General features: G+C 39.7%; 1 protein-coding gene across 8 annotated transcripts in view; it reads left to right on the top strand.

Moving 5' to 3' along the window:
* pcloa (piccolo presynaptic cytomatrix protein a) overlaps positions 1 to 22,927 on the top strand; it is a 65,140-nt gene that overhangs the window by 8,581 nt on the left and 33,632 nt on the right. For all 8 annotated transcript variants that reach the window (XM_073814360.1, XM_073814362.1, XM_073814366.1 and 5 more), the window contains exons 4-6: positions 14,124 to 14,444; positions 16,473 to 20,664; positions 20,938 to 22,490. In XM_073814360.1, the coding sequence (XP_073670461.1) occupies positions 14,124 to 14,444; positions 16,473 to 20,664; positions 20,938 to 22,490 (6,066 nt within the window). The remainder of the gene's footprint in view (positions 1 to 14,123; positions 14,445 to 16,472; positions 20,665 to 20,937; positions 22,491 to 22,927) is intronic.

Here is a 22,927-nt window from a genome sequence, read left to right as displayed (position 1 = left end):
ACAGGACCAGTTCACCCAAGTTTCAGGTTTATCCCAGCAAGCAATAGCCGTAATTTCACCGTCTCTATGTTAAAGGTGACATAGAATGATTGAACGGGGTATTTATCCTTGTTCTGTGATGTGACATGTAGACAAAAAATGTTTTGTTTGGTTATGTAATGCCTTAGAAGCTTCCTAAAAACCTATCTCAGATAGCTCTATTAGGTGGGGGATTTTAAACAAGTGGTTTTGCACCTATTTGGCTCCCCCTACTGGCTTAACTTGCAATCTCATTACTGATTGGCTGACTTTGCTGCCACTCAAAAAATGTAGCCAATTATTTTAAAGTGGAGGGGCAGGGAGATGCCTGTGATGTCATAAGCATCAGTTTTTCAGATTGGGCCGTTTTCTGGCTGACATTTCTAAAAGAGGAATTTCTCTGAGACTGCAGATGTTTAGCATGTCGAACACTTTTTGTATGTTTGTGAATGCGGGTAGACTACCATTATGCAACAAAGACAAGGTAAAAATGGTTTTTCACTCTCTGTCCCCTTTAAAGAGCACCTATTTCATTGCTAAAAACAAGGTTATTTTGTGTATATGTTATAATTTGTGTGGTTTATGGTTAAAAAACACATTATTTTCTACATACCGTACATTTTTGTAGCTCCAGATTTCACTCTCTTTCTGAAAGGCACGGATTTGAAAAGCGCGGTGTCCTTGATAGGCCAGCTAATCTGTACATTGTGATTTGCATGAATACCTCTGACATCAGCTGGAAATGTGACGCTTCTTACCAGATTCGGTTGCTAACAGGAGTAAACTTACAGGATGTGAGTCTGTAGCGGGAGGAATTATGATAATGTCGGTCTTTACTACAGTGCCGGCCTGAGCCTCTTGGGGGCCCTAAGCAGAATGTGTTTGGGGGCCCCCCTCCCACCACGCGGACACAAATGTCACGCTCTAATGTTACATTATAAATGAACAATAATTTAAATAATGAAAAAAATCTATACTTAAATAAAATACTTTATTCTTCAATGTGTCATGTCATATTAACAGGCTATGGAATGTCAACATTGGCCAACAAGAAAAACCTCATCTGCTGCATCATCAGCTGTGGAGACACTGACACTTGATGAAACATCAGGGGCGGGTGGAGTTGGTTGTGCTCCAAAGTACTTCAACAGTGTTCCTGAAAAAAATAGCATTGGATAAGTGCATAGTTGATCGAGCAGAATGAGTTTATTTTGCTTATTTTTCATTACTTACACAACAAGCAATAAATAAATAAATATAGGATAGCACTGTTACATCACTACCCACCATATAAATAAGATTGAAGTCCATTTTCATCAAAGAAATCTCCCTACCCAACATGGTATTGGTATATATTCTCATAAAGTCCAATACCATCTCTTACCAAAGATCTTAGACAGAGAGCGCATGTGCTTTGCCTATGAAGCTGGAACGTTACCGATGTTGGAACGTTCACGTCAACACATACAGCAATGCTAGCTAGGGGTGTGATATATCACAAAACTCACGGTTCGGATCACATTATGGTTTTTGAGGCACAGATCTGATAATTTTTCGGATCAGCAGAATAAGGGGTTGGAAAAACTAATAAAAAAATGAAGAAATTACTTACAAACATTTATAAAAAGAACAAAGTTGCACATTAAGTAAGGGCTAAAATTAGCATTAGGAACAGAAATCAAATCAAATGAATCATAACACTTTATTGTATGAATTAAATATAATTATTCTTTTTTAGAGCTACAGAAGTGATTTTCTCTGTCTTGGAAGGTTTGATTAACATTAATGACACAGACTTAAGTATGTTAATTAAGGTTACTGTCTCTTTAAGAGAAGCACGGACCTGGTTTCTGCCTAATCTATACATAAACCGTCTAAAGACATAAACAACTGTTTTTATTGGAAAAGAGTACTGTGGAGATCATTTTGTTTGTATGTGCCCTGTCAAGAACAGAAAGATTTTATGTGTGCCCTACTAAGTGCACTTATACGCGGCGCGCTCACACAGACGGAAATACAGACGGCGGAGCATAAAAACGTTATGTTCTTTTCAGTGCTCTATTCCTCAAATATATGTTAATGGACTACAGTATGACACAAAATAGCGGAACTCTCTCTAAAGTTTAAACATCAAGTGTTAGTGTTCTGATCTCTGAAGGGAGCTGGGCTGGACAATTTAAACCGCATGGGCTTGCAGAATACTGCTCACTTTAGCGCCTTTTTGCGGGATAAAATGTTTAAAATCACTTGAAATGTTAACTTTTGCAAGCCTTTGAAACACGTGCAAATGATAAACTTTCACTATTTAAGCGCATGCTAGCCGAACCGTGGGTCGAACACGGTCACGGATTAACGTCGATCTGTCACACCACTAACACAAATTAAACATACTGTATATAATCATGCAAACATACCTTTATCTTGCTCTTTTTTCTCATCCTCGGTCCTTTTCTTTGTTCTCTTTTCGGCCCCAGAGGGATATATCCTTTTTTTTGACATGTCAAATGGCTCATCATTGTTTACAGTGAGTGACGACGTTGTGCACTTGCGCGCTGACGCGCAGGTGGCGCAGGTGTCTATGTTGCGCCTGACTAAAACGCTAGCACTGCAGACACATAGTTGTCTGCAAATCAAAATTTTCTTGTCTTTAATTATTCATTTATAAATTCGTATTCATTCATTCATCCATTTATATTACCTGTTTAAGTTATTTAATTGTATAAAAAATAAAAATAAAAAAACGATTGGGGCGGGGGCCCCCTGGTGGCCAGCGGGGCCCTAAGCAGCCGCTTGGTTCGCTTATGCCTCGGGCCGGCCCTGCTTTACTACATCACCAATCCCAGGAAGTAAACTGTTGCCTACAATCCGTGTGTTTGTTGTAGTCCAAGAAAAGAGATTTGCATTGGAGACGATAACTTGCATCATCGTTTACTTCGGGATTTGTACCTTTTGCATATCCTTAACATGTACTAATACACACTTACACACCAAAGGAAATGTAAAATTGTGAATAGGACAATAGGTGCCCTATAACTTTAGACCTGATGTAGTCCGAATATAAGTAATCCACTTCTAGCCAAAATAATCTTGAATTTTGTCACATAATTTATAATTTTGCGAGATGGCTGATATTCCATTATGTAAGCAAAGTCAATAGTGATTACGGGTGTTTGCTTTCATTTATTGATTTATTTATCATTCATTAATTTTTTATAGTTAGACATCTATACATTTTTTTTCCAAATTGTGCATTTTTTTAGCCTAGATGTCTGGGCTGTGTTTGGGCCAGGGGAATAGTTGGCATCTTAAATAGTGCAGGAGACAGGGACATATATAAAGCAAAATAAAGTAAACTGTGACATATTATACCCAACAAATCATATAGTGGCCTAACAGTAAAATTGGTAAAAAAAAATGGGACCAAACATGATTTAGACACTTACATTCAACTGTGTTTACGGGGATGATTACAGAATTTTTAGAAATATTTGCATAATTATGTGCGTATAAGTGCAATATGACATGAACGTAGTTTTCGTGCGCTGTCTGAAACATTAATATGCGGGTTTCCATGCACACGCTTCAAGTGGGCGTACACGCAACATTTTCAAACAGCATGTGGGTAAAAATGCTCACTTGTGATTGGGTTAATGTAACTTGACTCAAATCTAAGGAACAAGCAAAAATACATGGGCAGAAAGGTGATGGCGAGTTAAAAACATGATCTACGCCCACGGTTTGATCTGACCTGAACTTATTTGCATTCATGCATTTGGCAGATGCATTTATCCAAAGCGACTTACATTGCATTTAAAGTATACATTTGATCAGTATGTGTGCTGTATCGGACTCGCACCCATGACCTTTGTTTTGCTAACACAATGATCTACCAGTTGAGCTAGTAACAATGTATCGTAGTTGGCGAATTTGCCAGGACTTTACGTTTTCTTTTTGGCCGATGATCTAGTCATTGTTGGACAAATCAGGTATGGCGTTTTTTCCATGTGGCACAGCGTTGACAGTTTCACAGTGGTCTCACAGAGAGCTGGACCATGGATTCGATTTCACAGTCTTGTTTTTTTTTTTTTTGGTTGGCCATCTGCCTCTGTCACTTACCGGCCACCTGATGTGTTAAACCTCCATACAGTATGCCCCTACCTCCGAAGTCACAACCCAAATAATCCTCTTGTATTTGTTCAATGACAATCCAGAGCTTGATTTAATTTCACTTGACTGTGTAAAAGATCACGTTTGGCTTTTGTGATGTAAATAAGCTCTAATCTTCATCTCTGTATATGGTTGTGCTTTTCCTCCGTTCTCAAGAGTTACGCCCACATTCTCACACCAACTGTGACCCATCCATCTCCCACTCCAACATCCCCATCCTCAGTATATCTGCCCCCGGGTCACATAAAGCATTGCTTGGCCTCTCTCTCTGTGTTTTACATAATCCTCCAGCCTCCTGAATCTGCCTCCAAAAGCCAAAACTGCATAATTTTGTGTAGCTCATGCTCGATTGCGTTTTGATTCAGACCCATTTTGACTCGATCTTGCCAAAGAGTAGGTTCACATTTTAGCCAAAAAATACAACGCTATCCCATGTATATATTTTACGAGGTGGCTAATTTTTATTGATTCGTACCACACTTCTGTACGATTTGCATATGTCCTCATACGTTGGGGTTAGGGGCTTCGGTTTCATTTTACTTTGTACAAATTAGTCAGCTCGTAAAATACGTACAAATTCATGTCGTGAGATCAGGCTGAATCTTGCGCTAAAAGTCAATTCTTCATATTTCATCTGTGTCTTGATGAAGTGCTCGTATCATCTTCTGCATGTGTCTTCTGTTCCCATAGTTACGGCGCTGTCTCCCAATCTGTCTGTTTGATGACTTTATATAATGTGTACAGATGTGTGTGTGTCTTTCTGTCTGTGTGCCTTTCATCACCATGGAGATCTGTCCGCCTGTCTGTTTGATTATGATGTTTGCTTTGTTTATCTTCAGCTGTTTTCTGATTTCCAGACAGCGTTTCTGATTTCTGACTCTCTTAATCTACAGTACGACCTGTCCGTTTGCCTGTTTGCATAATGATCTGTCCAGCTAAAGCTGAATGACTAAATATTTGTCCTGCTTCATCTTATCCATGTCTTGTCTACTGTTTGTTATTCTGTTTGTCGGCGTCACTGGGTCAAGGTTTGGCTGGTTGGCACGGTCTTGTTATTTCCTGCTGGTAGATGCCGTAACTATGCCATCTGGTTTTACAGCATCGTATTGGAGGCTTTCTCAATGGAATAGACTGTCATAAGTGAATGAAGTCTCCAAATTTTGTATATTTATGTCATTTTTAGTTGGTATTTTATTTTTTAAGATAATAGTTAAATTTTTTACAAGTGCCCAATGTTGGAAGGTGTTAAAGTGACAATGAAATGGAAGTAGCGCTTGTCTTATTTTCCCCATTGTGGCATATATCCGAGTTTAACGGCGTAAAAATGTAGGACTGGACTTGAATTTGTCCAGAGAGAATTGATTGGATAGATGCCATTCGCGCTTTTCCATTGGTAAAAAGTAAAGCTGCCAGTGTCCAGATACGGCGCTGACATCTTGGGTCTTAAGTCTGCGCAGTAGCGATTTCGGGATCAGTCCTGCGCAGTAGTGAGCAGGCAGTAAAGCCACGAAATCAAGGCCCCGCCCTCGCTTTCACAAAATGCGCATATCACAGCTGTCAATCATGACGTGACACCACCATTTTTATAGCATTAAAAACAACTAAAAACAAACTTATTTTAAAAACAAACACTTGAATTTACATCAGCGTGATAAAAACTACAGTAAATGACGGAAACCAGCTTTGGAAAAAAGATTTTTGAAGTGTAATTAAATTGTATAGTTGGTCTCAAGTCCCATTGAATAACATGGGGAGGCGGGGTTTATGACCTATACTGGGACCAGTCACAGGGGGGCGATCGAGACATTTTGGCTTCACTTTTCAGGGCTTGTCCGGCACGCTTCGTTGGATCATGTTACTATTTGGTAATCGCTGCAATTTTTCCTAAGCCACGCTCTCCCGTCGTCCCCCTGACCATAAGAAACCTTTGCATTTTTTATTAAAGATTATGATAAAATTTAAAAGTTTTTAATTTTAATTTCATTTGTGACTTTAAATCAAAATATTTTTCTCTGTCCACTGCCTTTCATAGCTTTGGATAATCCAATTCAATCTCATGCCAGTTTATACGCATTTTTTTACGAGATGGCTAATTCGTATTAATTCATACGACCACATTCGTACGTTTTTCTACATTTTGTTTTCGCCCAGGGGTTAGGAGTGGGATTTATTATTGTTTTTCCCAATAATCGGACGTTTTCATATAATTCACTTCGTATGAATTCATGCAAACTCGTAAAAAAACGTATGAATTCCCATTAGGTTGTGCTGGAAAATCACAAGTCATTCATGACTTCCTAAAGTGCCATCAGCCAATCAGTGTGCATTATTTTCCAGATTGATTGGTCACATGACTACATTTGTAGTCTCGAGTGATTGGATGAAAAACTTTTGTTGTTCCATGAGCAAAAATGGCAGATTTCATATTGTATAACTTTGGTCCCTGCGCCACTGAGATGAATGGGAAAGCTGACTTACCGATGGCTTATGGACTTTTTCTTTGGTCGGACTGTATCGCAGACAAAGCCGATCCTCTGTACTCTCTGATGCATTGAATCAAAAATAGTTAAAGTGGTAGAGACAGAGAGAAAAATGACTGCAGGCGGCTTTATTGGAGACGCTCCTTTTTGTGGCAGTGAGCTTTTATTGGTGTGGATTTTTTTCTTTGAGCTCAAAGGCTTGTCTTTTAGTTCAGATGCACTCTTGCGACATCCATTACATGATGTTTTGAAAGCTATATTTTTAGATGAAGGTGTCTGATAGAGATGTCAATTAAATAAAGCTCTGTGTTTAAAAGCTCTTGACAATCAGATGCATTTATAGTCAAATGTTTCATGTTGGCTTTTTATTACAGGTCTATGTATACCTGTGAAACGGTGTATAAACACAGATATTGACATTTTATTGGTCAAAAATGTAAATTTATTTTTTATCAATTTCCAAAGCTTCGAAATTTTAGATTTGTATACATCTGCTAATGGTTAAATCAGTCTTGACTTTGTAAGAGTCAACATAGGGGCTACAAAGCTGTTTTATTACTCAGCCGTGTATCTCTGTCTCGGGTGCTTGGTAGATTTTAAGCATGCAGGCCGCACCAGGGGGTCAGTATGGTGCCAATACACAGTCTTACAGGAAGTTTCGGCTTCGCACAGACCTACTGCAGCTAGATAATAAAGAGAGGACGAGGGGGGCGGATGTGAGAGGAGGAGAGAAAGAAATATTCAGAGAGGAGGTGGAGATGATATTAGATCTGTGAAGAGGAAATCTGAGGAAAGGTCATGAAGATGTGATTTGATTATGTGTTTACAAAAGAAATACTGAGAAAGTGAATGTGGTCAGATTTGAATATAGAGTATACGCCTTTGATATATAACTTTATTAACTGAAGTATGTACTCTAGTATGTATTGTAGAAATTGTTTAGGACAAAAACCATATACAGTGCTTCTCAATAGTTTTTGGACACTTAGAAATCTATAAATGTTATTGCATTAGATAACAATGCAATAATAATCTATTATAATCTATTATCTATTATTGCATTAGATTATTTATCTGGAAATAAATAATACTGACCTTTTCTCAGACTTAACCATAACTTACTTAATTAACAATTTAACAAAGCCAATTTAAAGTCAGATTCATTGTCAAACCAACGAAAAGTGTCCAAAAATGGTCTATTGATTTAAAGGGCACCTAATATGCCCATTTTTACAAGATGTAATATAAGTCTCATGTGCCCAGGATGTATATGTGAAGTTTCAGCTCAAAATAGCCCACATATCATTTGTTAAAGCATGAACAAGATGCCCTTGTTTGGGTGAAATCTGTTTTCGTGTTTGTACCTTTAAATGCAAATGAGGTACAGCCCTCACTCCCTTACCAAAAGAGACAGTGAGCACTTTCAGTTAAAATAACTTTCGATGTATTTTTAGATCTGATCCTGTGGATACAGTCTGAGACAATAGTATTTCACTATTGAGATATAGCGGACAGCGTACAACTTGCTGAAGGCGGAAAATATGGTAATGTGGGAGGGGCTTTCTCATTGTGATGTCACATTGATAAGAAAATCAAAACGGCATGTATAATGAGACTGCTTTGGGTTAATGGGGATTTAAAAATAAACAGTGGATGTTTTTAATTTATTTTGTTGGGTGGTTGTGTTTACACAAACACACATTTACGCTGTAAAAAATTATTTCCTACATTTTTTTAAAGTAGGTGGTTGCAAGTGGCTTTAAATGGAGCTTTAATAAATTGATTGCAACCACTAACCTTAAAAAATTGAGTAAATTGACTGAATCATTTTTTTTTCAGTGTATGTCAAAACACCTTTTAAAAGTGAATTTTGCATAATTGGTGCCCTTTAAAATTTAAATCTTGACAAACTACTATTCTTGTGAAACATTTTTTTTTGGGGTGTTTAGGGTGCCAAATCTCTTTAAAATGATTTTATTTTATTTTTGATTTAATAATGTAGATACATTAATTCTTTAAGTGTGCCAATTTAGTTTTTTAACTACAACTAAGAGATCATTCAGTATAAGAAAGCTTTGAATATTTAGTTATATATATATAAATAAATGTATATTTATATTAGTTGTATTTAGTTTTAAGGTTATCCCATATTAACATTGTTACTACTGTAAAGTAATATCATTAGTAAGCATTTTGGCAGGAGCTGTGGTCAACAGTGAATTTTTGTATTGCATTAGCAAAATAACATTGACTAACTTTGTGAGCTTTTATTTAGCTCTGTATCACACCTTCACTGACAGATTTCACACATATACATTCTGGCTTTAAGACAAGAGTACACCCACCACTTCTCCTATGCTCTCATACAACATAGGTTGAGAATTTTCAAGCACAGTTTTCCTTACTAACTGGCTGCTATAAATCCTTGTAGGACTCATGCTATACCAAAAGCAAGTCTTTGACCTCCAGGAGCTAAAATCTTTCTGAATGGAGAGTTGCAAATGATTGATTTCTGCAAATAATATCCACTTAAAGGTGCAGTGTGTAACAATTATAAGGATCTCTTGACCGAAATGCAATATAATGTACATAACTATATTATCAGCGGTGTATAAAGACCTTACATGATGTACTGTTTTGTGTTTATAACCTACGAATGAGACGTTTTTATCTACATACACCGCGGATCCCCTTACATGGAAGTCGCCATTTTGTGCCGCCATGTTTTTACGGTAGCCCTTAATGAACAAACTGCGTTTTGGCACTACTGTATTTTGTCTTTAACAACAACATGTTTGTCCTGTGGCAGCTACCGTAGCTTCTCGATGTGTTTCGGTGAACGGTGGACTGAGCTGTTGGTTGCAATTCACAATCTCACTGCTAGATGACGCTAAAATCTACACACTGCCCCTTTAAAGGGATAGTTCACCCAAAATTTTAATTCTGTCATTTTTATTCACCCTCAAGTTGTTCCAGTCTTGTGTAAATGTGACCCTGTACCACAAAACCAGTCATAAATGGATAAGCTTTCCATTGATGTATGGTTTGTTAGGATAGGACAATATTTGACCTGAGATACAATTCGAAATCCGAAACTTGAAAGTGCAAAAAATCCAAATATTGAGAAAATCACATTTAAAATCCAAATGAAGTCTTTACTCTTTACCTCGCATATTAATAATGAAAAGGTTTGTTGAAAAGGTTGGCTTACCGTTGTAGTGACCTTGTTGTCTGAATGGGGGAAGTTGTAAGCTTTTACCTAAACCAAACTTGAATGGGAAATTCAAAGATAGGGGTAGCAAAGAGTTTGCAGGCGAGTTTCTGCCCAATTTTGATCACGATTTTCCTGCATCCACTCACAAAAATAACGTTTTGAAATATTTACGGTAGGAAATTTACAAAATATTCTCATGGAACATGATCTTTAAATAATAAACTAATGATATTTGGCATAAAAGAAAAATCGATAATTCTGACCCATGCATGTATTTTTAGCTTTTTCTACGAATATACCAGTGCGACTTACGACGGTTTTGTGGTCATTGGTTCAGAAATGTATTTGATCTTCTGAATACAAATGAAGATATTTGGAAAAATGTTTGTAAACAAATAGATCTGGGGCACCATCGACTGCCATAGTAGCAGTGGCAGCTGGGGACTTCTCTTCCGAGGGGCGCGAATTCAAAATATGCGTTTGTTGCGTCATGTGAACCATGTGCATCTTGTCAAAATAAGTGCCTGCTCCACATGCTCCACTTTTATGATAAAAGAGATGCTCGGGTTCACAAAATACTCGCAAGACACTCACTTAACAGTATGCTCGGATCTGGCAAACGCGAGCGTCACTTTTATCATAAACCCTTTAGCTGCATGCAGGCACTTTTTTGATAAGACACATGGTTCACATGACGCGCCAAACACATATTTTGAAATGATGTATCACCATCTGGCCGCCACTGTAAAATAAAGAATACTATAGAAGTCAGTGGTGCCCCAGACCTGCTTGATTGCAAACACTTTTCATAATATCTCCCTTTTTATTCAGCAGAACAAGACATTTATACAGGTTTGTAATAACTTGATAGTTAGTAAATAATAATAATATTTTCCTGTTTGGGTGAACTGTCCCTTTAAGGATAGTTGTGCCAATCACTGAATATTCATGCATTTGTGCTTAACATCTATGTGCAAGCATTTTCAGACAAAAATCATGAAAGATCACGTTTGCAATTAAATTGTGTTTCTAAGTTTTGTAAACGACTCGGACCACAGATAAGCAAAAATGGACTCCTGGTGGCACAAAACTGTAAACTTAGTTTATGTTTCTGTTTTTCTTAACTGTTCTAGACACAATTTTTTTGTTTTTTACAGGCCGTGACTCACTTGTGTCCAAAATGAGCCTTGGGTGCTATTTACAAACACAGAGAGTGTGGGAGAGACATTGCTTTAAAATACATTACATCAAACAAAGTGTTAGTAAAAAGTACATTTCTATTCAAATAATCTCTAATAAATCTCTTGCACAACTATTCATCTGTTCAAGATTCCACTGTGTCGGCTGATAGTGTTTTTTTATGCTTGTTCTGCGTCGTTTCAGCACCTGATTCACTAAAGGTATTATGCAAATCAGAAAACAGTGCAATTACACCCAAATAAACTGTTCAATGCAATTGTTATGTCTGGTTAAATGCATTACGGTTATTTTGCCAGGATTAAGGTTTTTGCACTAAATTAGGTGCACTATAGCTGTGCATCTGTTCCCCCTCTCTAAAAATGTCTGATATATTATATATGGGTCCTCATAAAAGCTCAGTGTACCTGTGTCTGTTTTCCTGTCGGCAGACTCAGCAAATATGAAAGAAAGAAGATGAGCACCATTTACAGCCACAGACTCAAATCATGTAACTGACTGAATTCTCATAATTTCACATCAGTTACAATCTCGCCGTCTATTAGATTTAATACCTCAGTTTGTGAGGCTAGTAAACCATTCATGTCATGCACCACATGGGCCAATCGCTTTGTTGCTGTTGAATTACTTACAATGCATCTTAAAAATGAAAACATGCAAGTAATGAAAGACATTATTATGAACTGAATCTATGTTAATGTTCGTTGATGATGGGAAACCCAAAGAAAAGTAGATCCAGTAAACAAAATAATGCAAACAATAAATGGCGGTTTTCCAGACAGGGTTTAGATTAAGCCAGGGCTAGGCCAATGGGACTGACATATTTTAAGATATATCCATGCAAGCATTTTAGGCTGTGTCACAAATTGCATACTGTGAGTAGGTACTGAATTAGATGAAGTACTCATCAACCATTAAAACAGTAGGTACTATATAGCATGAATAGGGATAGTATGAATGAATTCGGACGTACTACAGCCGCCCTGTTGATACGTCACATGACATACTTAATTAAAACAACAACTAAAGTCCAATTTCTAATCGTGAGTAAGGTCTATGCCATATGTTATCAGAAGCCTCTGCGTAGCCTAATGTGCACCTCGCCACATTTTTTTTACAGCGCGTCAGTTTTACGCCAACCGCAAGCTCCGTGAGTGATCCACTAGAGTCCCTCCCGTCAAGTAAAAAATTGCATCATAGGTATTTCCGTTCGCGACGGTGAGAACAAAGATGGACCAAGTTGAGGAGTGATTTAACTCAACTACACGGTGGTAACAAGCGGTCTGCATGTGTGTTTTCACGTCGACGTGGACGATGACGCAAAAGTACAAACCGACACGTTACCTACGCTGTGCGGATACTCTGTAGGATCTGCGCACAACTATAATGAGCACTTTATTCGTTAACTGGAATGACGTTAAACAAGCGGAATTTAACCACAAGGGAGCTGTTTAATAGATGTATTTTGAATATTTACAGCTTTTAGGCATTGTTGAATACAACAGCCCCCATCCATCGTTGTTCTTTGTTGATTAACTCCTCTCCTGGGGATCACGAATCAAGTGCCCACCGAATGAACAGTTTGGGATCTTACTGGAAGTAGTAGGTCATCTGGGTACTTTTCACTTACTGTTATTCGAATACTATGAATTCTGACATACTACCCAATTCGCCTACTGCTTTTTTCCATAGTACGGAAGTAGGCGGTTTCGGAAACAGCCTTAGTCTTGGACTTGACTTGAACCCTGTAGAGGAAACTGCTTGTAAAGGTTTTCCCACAAACTAAACTTTTCATCATTTCACATTTTAATATTACGAGATCTCATGACACATCATTTTAATGGCGAACAACACTTAGCAAGCTAGCAAGGATAATATTTCACAGAAAGGGTAATATGCTGTACCTCACTAAACACTGCTGAAATACAAGTAACTTTCATAAGGTTACAGTAACAGCTCTGTTTCATCTCATATGATCTCATAAGGATTGTATGTCTTTGTCCTTGAACTGCTCTTACACATTACATATTAGATTCCACAATACAACCTATTGTGTATACTCTGATATTTTCATTTCTTGGTGTCTATGCCCACTTACAGCATCATGATCCCATGCCGCCTCTAGATTTAGACTATTTAGACATGGGAACCGAGCATGCCTCAGCACCAAAGCCTGACATAGATCGCTCTGGATTTACGTCAGCTAGTGGGCCGTGATTTCTCTTGAGAGGGTCGACTGCATGTGGTGTCCACATCCCCCCACAAACATGTAATATTCATCACTGACGGTGGCATTTTGGCAGATACAGCGTCAAGGAGAATTATTGGATTTCGAATATAGCTCTCAGCTGTTTTTCTTTATTAAATTATAACTTTGAAATTTGAAGAGATTCATTCCAGTGGGCTCAAAAAAATATGACGATATAAACAAATGTTGTTGTTCGAACTGTGTTTGAATGACAGTAACCACTTCAGTATGGTTGGGAGTTTTTCCCCAAGTAAATTATGTTGAAAGCATGCTAGTCTGCACAAACAACTATAGACAGCAGTTCCTTTATTGCACTCTTGGATGTGTTTGCCAACAGTTTTAATTAGTTCTTAATAGACAACCTTAGCTAACTCTACTGTGAGAATTTGTGATACCCATCAGTTAGAAGCTTCAGCTTTGTTCGGTTGAAGAAATAACATACGGTGTTACGCAGTGTCCTTTAAGCGGCTTTAGGCAGTGCTTATATACTGTATTAGCTTTACAATTTACAATGGACATTTACAAAAACACAAACAACACACCTACCTCCCATACAGACAAAATTCCCAAGCTTGGGGGACATCTTGGGCAACTAGATCTATCAGACACCAGAAATATTTGTCCTGTTACTATTAATAATAAATTAAGCACATCTTAAGTTACATAAATTTATAGAGCACTCCAGGAATAAGATGTTCGGTTAGCTTTTACATTAAAACATATTGTGTTGTGTTACATAATGCACCCTCATCCTTCAAAACTTCTCAATGCTGAAATTATTCACGTTTATCTTTTACAGAAAGAATGGCTCTGTCTAAACTGCCAGACTCAAAGGGCTCTCTCCGGGCAACTTGGGGATATGCCACCTCCACCTTCTCCATCCAAACTGCCAGCCAAACCCGAAACCACCCATCCCTCCTCCCCAGCCCTTGCTGCTTCCACCACCCCTTCCTCTCCTGCACCCACTGCCACTGCCTCCGCTGCCAAAGGGCTAACGCAGACGCCCATCATAACTCAGGCTTCAGCTGACAAGGCTGAACCCGTCTCAGCCAAAGTTGATGCTATAGATGTCAAAAATACAGATGCGGTTAAAGAGGTCACGACACAAGAAAGCACAAAGGTACTAACAGAAGGGAGTGCACCTGGCACCCTGTTTGAAAACACAGAGAGCGTATCAAATCCACCTGAGCAAACAGTTAAGGCAGACGTAGAACAAAGTGAGGCCACTGCAGAGGTGAAGATAGAGCAGTGCCAGGTACTAGACCCAAAATATGCTTACACTATAAAAAATGAGCCTGACGCCACACAAAAAGCATCTTTATCAGACAATGGCATTGAAAAAATGACTGAGGCCCACATAGAAACAACAGAGCCCAGTGGCTCTCCTCCTATAAGCTATGGCAGTCACACTACTGAAAAACAAAAAGAGATCACACTCACCTTTAATGTAGATGCAGTTGATAACAAGCCTGTAAACGAAAACTCAACTGATCCTGATCAGAGTTGCGTAGGGAACGTGCCAGAGGAGAAACCTGAGGCCACTGTACAAATCGAGGCTCCAGTCCTTGCTGAGTCAACACTACATAATATTACTGACCTGGATGTGTCTGTAAAGTCAGAACATCATGAACGTGGGAAAGATGGGATCATAGAGGAGGTCTTAGATGATGGTTCAGATGCAATCCAGGTTACAGAATCTATGCTGTTTACTCAAAAAGGTCATTTGAATGGAAGTGAGACAGGGGAGCTTATTGTACCAAATCCAGAAGAGGTTACTAGCAAAGACTCTAGTCACATGGCAGATCTAATGCAAGAGGCCACATCACAGAGACAGTTAGATGCCCTTTTACCATCGCCACACAATCCAGTTGAGAGAATTTCCACAGAAAAAACAGTTGAGACTGGAAAAGGAAACATAAATGAACAGTGCAGTATAGGGCTCTGTGAGGAAAACGAGGACACATCAATGGAAAAGGGACACGTGAGCAGTGATAAAATACTCATAGGAAAATGTGTGCCAGATCAAGCAGGTGGTGATGTTGATATTCTAAAGAGAACAGAACAAAAAGCTACTCTTGAGACTGTATCTGATAACAAAAATGTTGAATGTGTTTCTGATATGTCTTCTTCAGAACAGACAATAGGCATAGAAGAGATAAAGATAGATTGTGCGCCTCCAGTCATTTTAGCTGCTGCTCCTAAAACAGAAGAAAGACTGACAGAAATTTTTGAACCAGTTAAGGAGCATTCAAAAGATAGATTTTCAATTACAGGAAACCAAATCACAGAGCACGCAGAGAAAGCTAGAGAAAGTATTGTGGAGGAAATGGTATTGACAAATTCAGAAAAAGAGGAGAATGTGAAAGAAGCAATTTTTCCAAACTCTTTGAATATAGGATATGAAGTCACACCTGTAAGAGAAACAGAAGCTATGGCTTCTATACCAGTAAAAGATGAATCCATAAAACAAACATATGAGTTTTCATTACATACAAAAAGCGAGTCAGAGGCTGCTGTTGAGAAGACAGAGAATGAATGTCTAGTCAGTCAACATGAGTCACTTACTCTTTTTAATAACCACAAAATTCCAGAGATGGTAGAGAAAATGTTGCCACAGAAGAAAGGAATTGGGCAAAGCCCTGAAACTGTGACAAAAAAGTCTTTACTTGCTGATCAGAAAATAGGAATCCCTTCATATCCTGTAATAAGTACATATGAGGACATATATGCTAATGAGGAACTAATTGAAAAAGCAAAGGTTGTAACTAACCTGGCAATTACCAAAAAAGTTGAACCCGAAGCTAATTGTATGCCTGTTAGTATAGAACATTTAGTAGAACTAGCTTCCCAACCTACTAAATTAAACCAAAAGGAAATAAAGAATTCAGATGAGTGGAAGCTGACTTCTAAACCACAAGAGAAAAAGGATGATATGCTACCACCACTGATAAAGTCTAATAAAGCTGACGAATCTGGAAAGGTAACTGTACATGTAGCTTTAGAAGTACACAGATTCTACTAAATTTGTAGTCTTTAGATGCCTATAGTTTATCCTTATGTACCTGTGTGTTTTTTTTATTTGTTGTATGTTTTGGTCTTCTGTTTTGCCTACAAATTCATAACCTAATCCTAATTGTCTGTTTTGCAGGGAAAGGACGAGCCTGCTTTCCTAGTAAAAGAGAATGAGCTGTTAAAGGAACTGGATGAGAAAGACAGAGAAAGCAGCCCCTCAAGTCTCTCAGCCCTGGCCAAGTTGGAAAGCACTGTCCTTCCAATACTAAAAGGTCAGGGAACAACTGAAGAGGAACCACAGCCTGAAACTCAGAAGGTCAAGCGTCGACTAGAGGTGTTGCCAATGTCTCCAGAACCCAGTTCAGAAGATGACCAACATGAGGAAAATGACGATGTTCCAAAAAAAGAGCGGAAAAAACTTCTTGTTCCAATAGATATCCAAGGAGATTCTTTTGTGGACAGTAGTGATGGAGAGCCTTCACCTGAACTCCAGAGTACAAAGAGTGTTGGAGTTAAAGTGGAAATGGAACGTCCAGGTTCTGTGAATGAAGAAGAGTTTATTCGAAAGCAGATTGTTGATATGAGTGCAGACGAGGATGCATCACCGTCTGATGAACAAAACCTAGTCAGACTGAAAACTAAAGATCAAGAGAAGAAGGATGATAAAGACGAAATTGAGTCAGCCAGGTCAAGACGTCTTCTCAAAAAGAGCAGTTTTAGTCCAGAAGATGAGTCGGATGAGCGGAAGAGCATTATTTCTGTGACTAAAATTGAGGAACTAGACAAAGGAGAACAACCTTCAGTAGACAGTGGAACTGGCATTCGTCATTTCAAAACAATTGAACTTAACAGTACAGCAACTGTACGCCAGACATCTGATGATGGTGAACCAGAGAGTCTTACAGACTCTCCTGATGATAGGTCTAGAGGTGAAGGCTCTTCTAGCTTACATGCATCCAGTTTTACACCAGGGACATCTCCAACATCATTGTCTTCTCTTGATGAAGACAGTGACAGCAGCAGCCCAAGTAATGTTCGGTCTAGTGGTGAGGGCAAGCAGCACAGGAAAGCAAAGCATCGGCAAACAGGCCAAATGCTTCCCACAATTGAGGATTCATCTGAGGAAGAAGAGCTGCGAGAGGAAGAGGAGCTTCTGAGAGAACAGGAAAAGCAAAAGGGCACAGGAAAAAAGTCAAGGAAGGACAAAGAGGATATACGGGCACATAGAAGAAGAGAGAGGCCCAAAACTCCACCAAGCAATCTCTCACCAATTGAGGATGCATCTCCCACAGAAGAGCTAAGGCAGGAAGCAGAGATGGAGGAGTTCCGCAGGTCTTCCTGCTCCGACCTCTCACCAAGCATCGACTCGGATCCAGAGAGCTTTGAGATACTCCCAGAGAAGATCGTTGCTGTCCAAAAAGTCTATCAGTTACCAACATCAGTGTCCCTGTACTCTCCAACAGATGAGCATCATGTTGATATTAATTCCCAAGAAAAGGAAACACGTTCATTAAAAAGTGCAGATGAGGCATATGAAGAGATCATGCTTAAGGCCAAATCTCCATCTACTGATGTAAAGAAACCCCCACCTGGAAAAGAATCTCTTTATGGGGGCATGTTAATTGAGGATTATGCATATGAGTCTCTTGTTGATGATGGATCATGTGAGAAGGAACCAGATAATCTTCTTGTCTCTCACAAACCAAAAAAACCCTTAAGATCTCCTGATGAAGTTTATGAAGACATGATGCAAAGAAAGAAAGATATACTGCTTAAAGAACAGGAGCTAACACAAGATAAGCCAAAAGTGGAAGTTCCTAAACCAGAAATTCCATTCTCCTGTACTGACACAAATAAAGACATCTCATCAGATGTCACCAGCCAGTCTGGTAAGGATAGAAAACCATTATTAGATGCAGAGGCAGCCTATGAAGAACTTATGAAGAAACAAAGAGCAGTGCTGACTCCAGGAACCAGTCCAACTCAAGCAGGCCCTGACATAAGTGGCATGACACAAGAAACAAGAGCAGCCCAAGTTGAGACAACAGAGACAGCCCCTCTACGAAGAATATTGCATATACCTGATCTGAGAGTGACACAGTGTTCATCAGGTGAAGAGGAATCTAGTGAAGAGAGTACTGCTGACCAGACACAGGACTCTGAGAAAGCTGCAGTTTCAGCTACAGAACCACTTGTTGATGAAGGTTTTCAAGAAACATTACACTCTGTTATAGCCTCAGATCAGGGACTAGAAGAATTGTCATTAAAAAGAGACTCAACATTGCCTGCAGGGTTATCTGATTTGCAGGATGCCACTGAGAAAAATCAAGATACTGACCAAATAGGTGTCGTTGACTTGTCATCAACCTCAAGTCAAATTGACTCTTTTCCCACACCTGTTTCTAGTGTAATTTCAAGACCATCACCCCCAGTAGTTGTAAGTGTTTCACCTTTGCCCACTGTACCTCAATATGTAGTATCTTCTGTACCTAGTGTTATATCAAGTGCTCCACCTGTCCCTCCCAAACCAGTAGTTTTGCGTAGAGCTGCATCTCTGGAAAAAGCTGACATTCCAGTTCCTCCACCCCTACCCCCTCCAATACTACCCAAACCCTCTGTTTATCCTAGAAAGACTCCCCCACAGGTCCCCCCAAGAACTGCTCCAGTTGGCATGTCAACATCAGTGGACAGTGTACCAGTAAAACAGCCTTTTGCTCCAACCTACAAGACACATGTTCCTCCTCCTGTACCACCAAAGCCATCCTCCATACCTGCAGGCCTGACCTTCAGTCACAAACCAGGGGAAACTATAAAACCACCCATAGCTCCCAAACCTATACATGGTGCTCAGCCACCTTTTACAGCCCATGCTCCAGTGAGACCTACCATACTGGGGACAAGCAGTGCAGAAAGTGTCCTTAATCTTAGTCCTTCTCCCGAGAATAATACTTGTACCACTTCTCCGCTTAAGTCCCCTTCATCACCCAGATTTAGCAAGGTTTTACGTGACACATATGTTGTTATTACATTACCATCTCAGCCTGGTTCACCTACAGACAGTATCACAACACAAGCCCCAAGTCCTGGGCAAGATTCACCTCAGAAACAGCCTCTCTCATATGCCCAGACTCAACCACCTCCACAGCCACAAACAACTAGAGTGCCACTGGCATTTACCCGAATTACTGAATCTATTGAAAGTCAAGAAATATGTAGTCCAGAAAAGGTAGTTTCTAGCATGAGCCATGTCTATGAAGCTTTTTCAGCCACAACACAGCCTCAATCAATAATTCCACATGTTGATGTTCAGGTAGTTACAACTGAGGTCCAAAGGACCACCGTGTCTGTTGTGCATGAAATAAGTCCTCCCCCATGTCCTGTCGCAGTAGCCACTGGCATCCCTGCTGTTCACGAAAGCATGAAACCTGAATTAGTTCAAGTACAGAATGGCCAGGTCTACCATCCTAGCGAGGTGGTGGATCTTCGAACCCCAAAAACAGAACCAGAGACATTCATGAAGGGTGTGGATCTGTCTTCCTCTGAGGCAAGACTTCAGCCCTTTGCCATTGATGGTGGTGGACGTCAACAAAGTGCGGTGCAATCATCTGTAGTAAACCTAAGCACGGATAGTTCCTCAGTGTCTGTAGTTACTGACAGCATCACTATCCTCACATGCACAGCCACTGTATCTTATGGCAATGATACATCTCAGTCCACATCAACGCCTCTCCAACTCACAACAGGGAAATCCTTTGAGCCTGTATCTCAAATTATTTACAGACCTGTGGAGTCTCAGCCAGAGAAACCCATAAATCTCTCCACAACAGTCGGTAAAACTCCTCATACTCCTGTAACAATAGCTCCTACAATTACAAATAATGGCATTAATGGACTAGACACAGGCTTATCAGGTGCAGTTGACCTTACAACTATTAAACCTGCACAGACCATAGTTACAATGAATGGCTCCACTGCAGAGATGGTTACTGCTTTAATTACGGAGGATGATGTTAAACCAGTAGATCTGACTGCAGGAAAAAGAACAGTATGCTGTGATGTAGTCTATAAGCTTCCTTTTGCAGGGAGCTGTGCAACTGAGCAGCCCTCAGCCCCATTACCAGAGGATCGTTTTGGCTACAGGGATGACCACTATCAATATGACCGTACTCCTTATGGCATGAGAGGTCTTGGTGGAATTAAACCCTCCATGTCTGACACAAACTTGGCTGAGGCTGGTCTCTTCCTGTATAAAAGTAAGCATAGTTATGATTACAAGGAGGCAACAGAAGGTGCTGTAGATCTGACATCTGGAAAAATGTCTGTGTCAGGTCAGTATAAGCATGAAGATCTTTCTCGTCGATATCATTACGAGTTACCTGTGCTTATTCACAGCTGATTTTTTACATTGGTTTTTTTTTGTTTCCTGTCTTGGGGAATGATTTTGCATGCTTGGGATTTTTTATTTTTTATTTTGATGTTAATGCATGTTTTGGTCTTTTTTATTTTTCATCTTTTGAAAGGTGCATGGCTTTTTTGGTGTTGTTACCATTGCACTATTTTTATGTGCTGAACTTTAATCTCACAGAATTACTTTTTAACAGGTGAAGCTGTGGACTACTCAAGCAAAACTAAAGGAGTGTGCACTGGAATGACAATTCCACAGTACACACAAGCCAGGATTACATCAGCAGCTGGAACCCATTATGGGGTTTCTAGTGTCCTAAGATCTTCCAATGGCATAGTTTATTCTTCTGTTGCAGCACCAGTCCCTTCTACATATGCTATAACCACCCAGCCTGGTTCTATCTTTAGCACATCTTACAATTCTCTGTCAGGCATGCACACAAGTGATACCATGCCATCATTGTCAACTCTACAGAATCAGCCTCTCACTAGGTCTCAAACTTTTTTGTCAACCATTGCTGTAACAACAGCAGAGGAACAGAACCATTTGCCTTTGAATCTGGAGGTTGGTGTTTCAAAAGCTGGCCTTTCCACATCTTTCTCAGATGAAGTTACGACAGTCACCACGGTGACAGCCTTGGACACCTACACAAATGCTTCATTAGATGCAATTGCAGCCTCCTTAGAGGCTCTGTCTTCACCCATGGTTCCAGGAGATGGACAGTACCAGATGGAGCGTGAGCTGCTTGAACTAGAGAAGATGAAACAGCAACGTTTGGCTGAAGAACTTGAGTGGGAGAGGCAGGAGATTCAGAGGTTCCGTGAACAGGAACAGCTTCTTGTGCAGAAAGAGCTGGAAGAACTTCAGGCCATGAAACAACATATTTTATGTCAGCAGGAAGAGGAGAGACAGGCCCACCTCCTAATGCAAAAGGAGACTTATGCTCAGCAACAGGAGCAGTTGGAGCAGATTCAGAGGCTTCAAGAGCAGCTCAGACAACAGCTGGAGGAGCAAAAGTTCAGGCAAATGTATCCTGGTGAGATCTTGCCAGAACCTCTCGCTGTTGTAGGAGAAAGAAAGATGGACAGTGGCTGCCAGACTGATGAGGAGGATAATACTGAAAAGGCTTACACTGTAGGAAGGAAGAAGAAAAGTGCAAAGAAAAGTGTTGATAGCTGTGTACAGACAGATGATGAGGACCAGGAAGAATGGGAATCCCCAGCACGAGGCAGGCGTAGTAGACCACGTGGTGGTAAAAATGGAATGGGTGAACGAGGAGGGGTTTCAGTTCAGGCTTTAACTGAAATCTCTGTACAAACAGAGTCCTCAGGAACACTTAGAGGGCACTCCGTACAGGTAGACGCTAGAGTAGATTATCCTGACTCTGATAGAACTTCCTCTCCAAAGAGACGCCCCATTCCACTTGATATAGGCCAGTCCCCTCACCTTAAAGCAGATGCTTCTACTCTTCAGCTTGCCCCAGGTCCACCCAAATCCCCAAAAGTGTTGTACTCTCCTATTTCCCCTTGTGTATCTCCTAGCAAATCCCTTGAGTATTTGTCCTATGACAAATCCCTTGGAGAGACAAGCCCGCAAAGGATACGCTCTGCCACAGATCTTTCCAAAGCCCCACCAACAAGTCCTAGGGCTCCCAAGGTCATACAGAGGTCAATGTCTGACCCCAAACCCATGAGCCCAACTGCAGAAGAAAGGGCTGCAACAAATTTCCAGTATTCTGAAGGCTACTCTGTGAGTATTTTTTGTGTTGACATTTTTATAAGCAGGCTGAAATTTCTATGCCTTGTCAATAGCATTGGAATATAATGCATTTTATATTATATTATAAGTTCAACATTTGATGCCAACAAAGCAGTTTGATGTTAAAATTATCTGCAATTTTATGCCATTTTTCCTACTTTTATCATTTTTGATTAATTGTACCACTCTTTAACACTTTTTGGATTAAACAGTTTCTCTGTTGTGTTTCTAATGTTGCCTCTGGCCTGGTTTTATTGACATGCTTGCTCTCGCGTCTAATTTTGCTATGTTTTTTAAATGCCTTTATTGAAGTAGATATTGCAGTAGTTATTTAGTATGTGCGTGTATAGATTACGTCCTGTGTGTGCAGAATATTCCAAAAACTCATGTACCATTTTCATTTTTTCCTAACTGAACAAGCGAAGCTC

This window comes from Paramisgurnus dabryanus, chromosome 1 (assembly GCF_030506205.2).
Source record: "Paramisgurnus dabryanus chromosome 1, PD_genome_1.1, whole genome shotgun sequence".
NCBI classification, from domain to species: Eukaryota; Metazoa; Chordata; class Actinopteri; order Cypriniformes; family Cobitidae; genus Paramisgurnus; species Paramisgurnus dabryanus.
The sequence above is the reverse complement of the archived record's forward strand: the minus strand, read 5'-3'. Positions and strand labels throughout refer to the sequence as shown.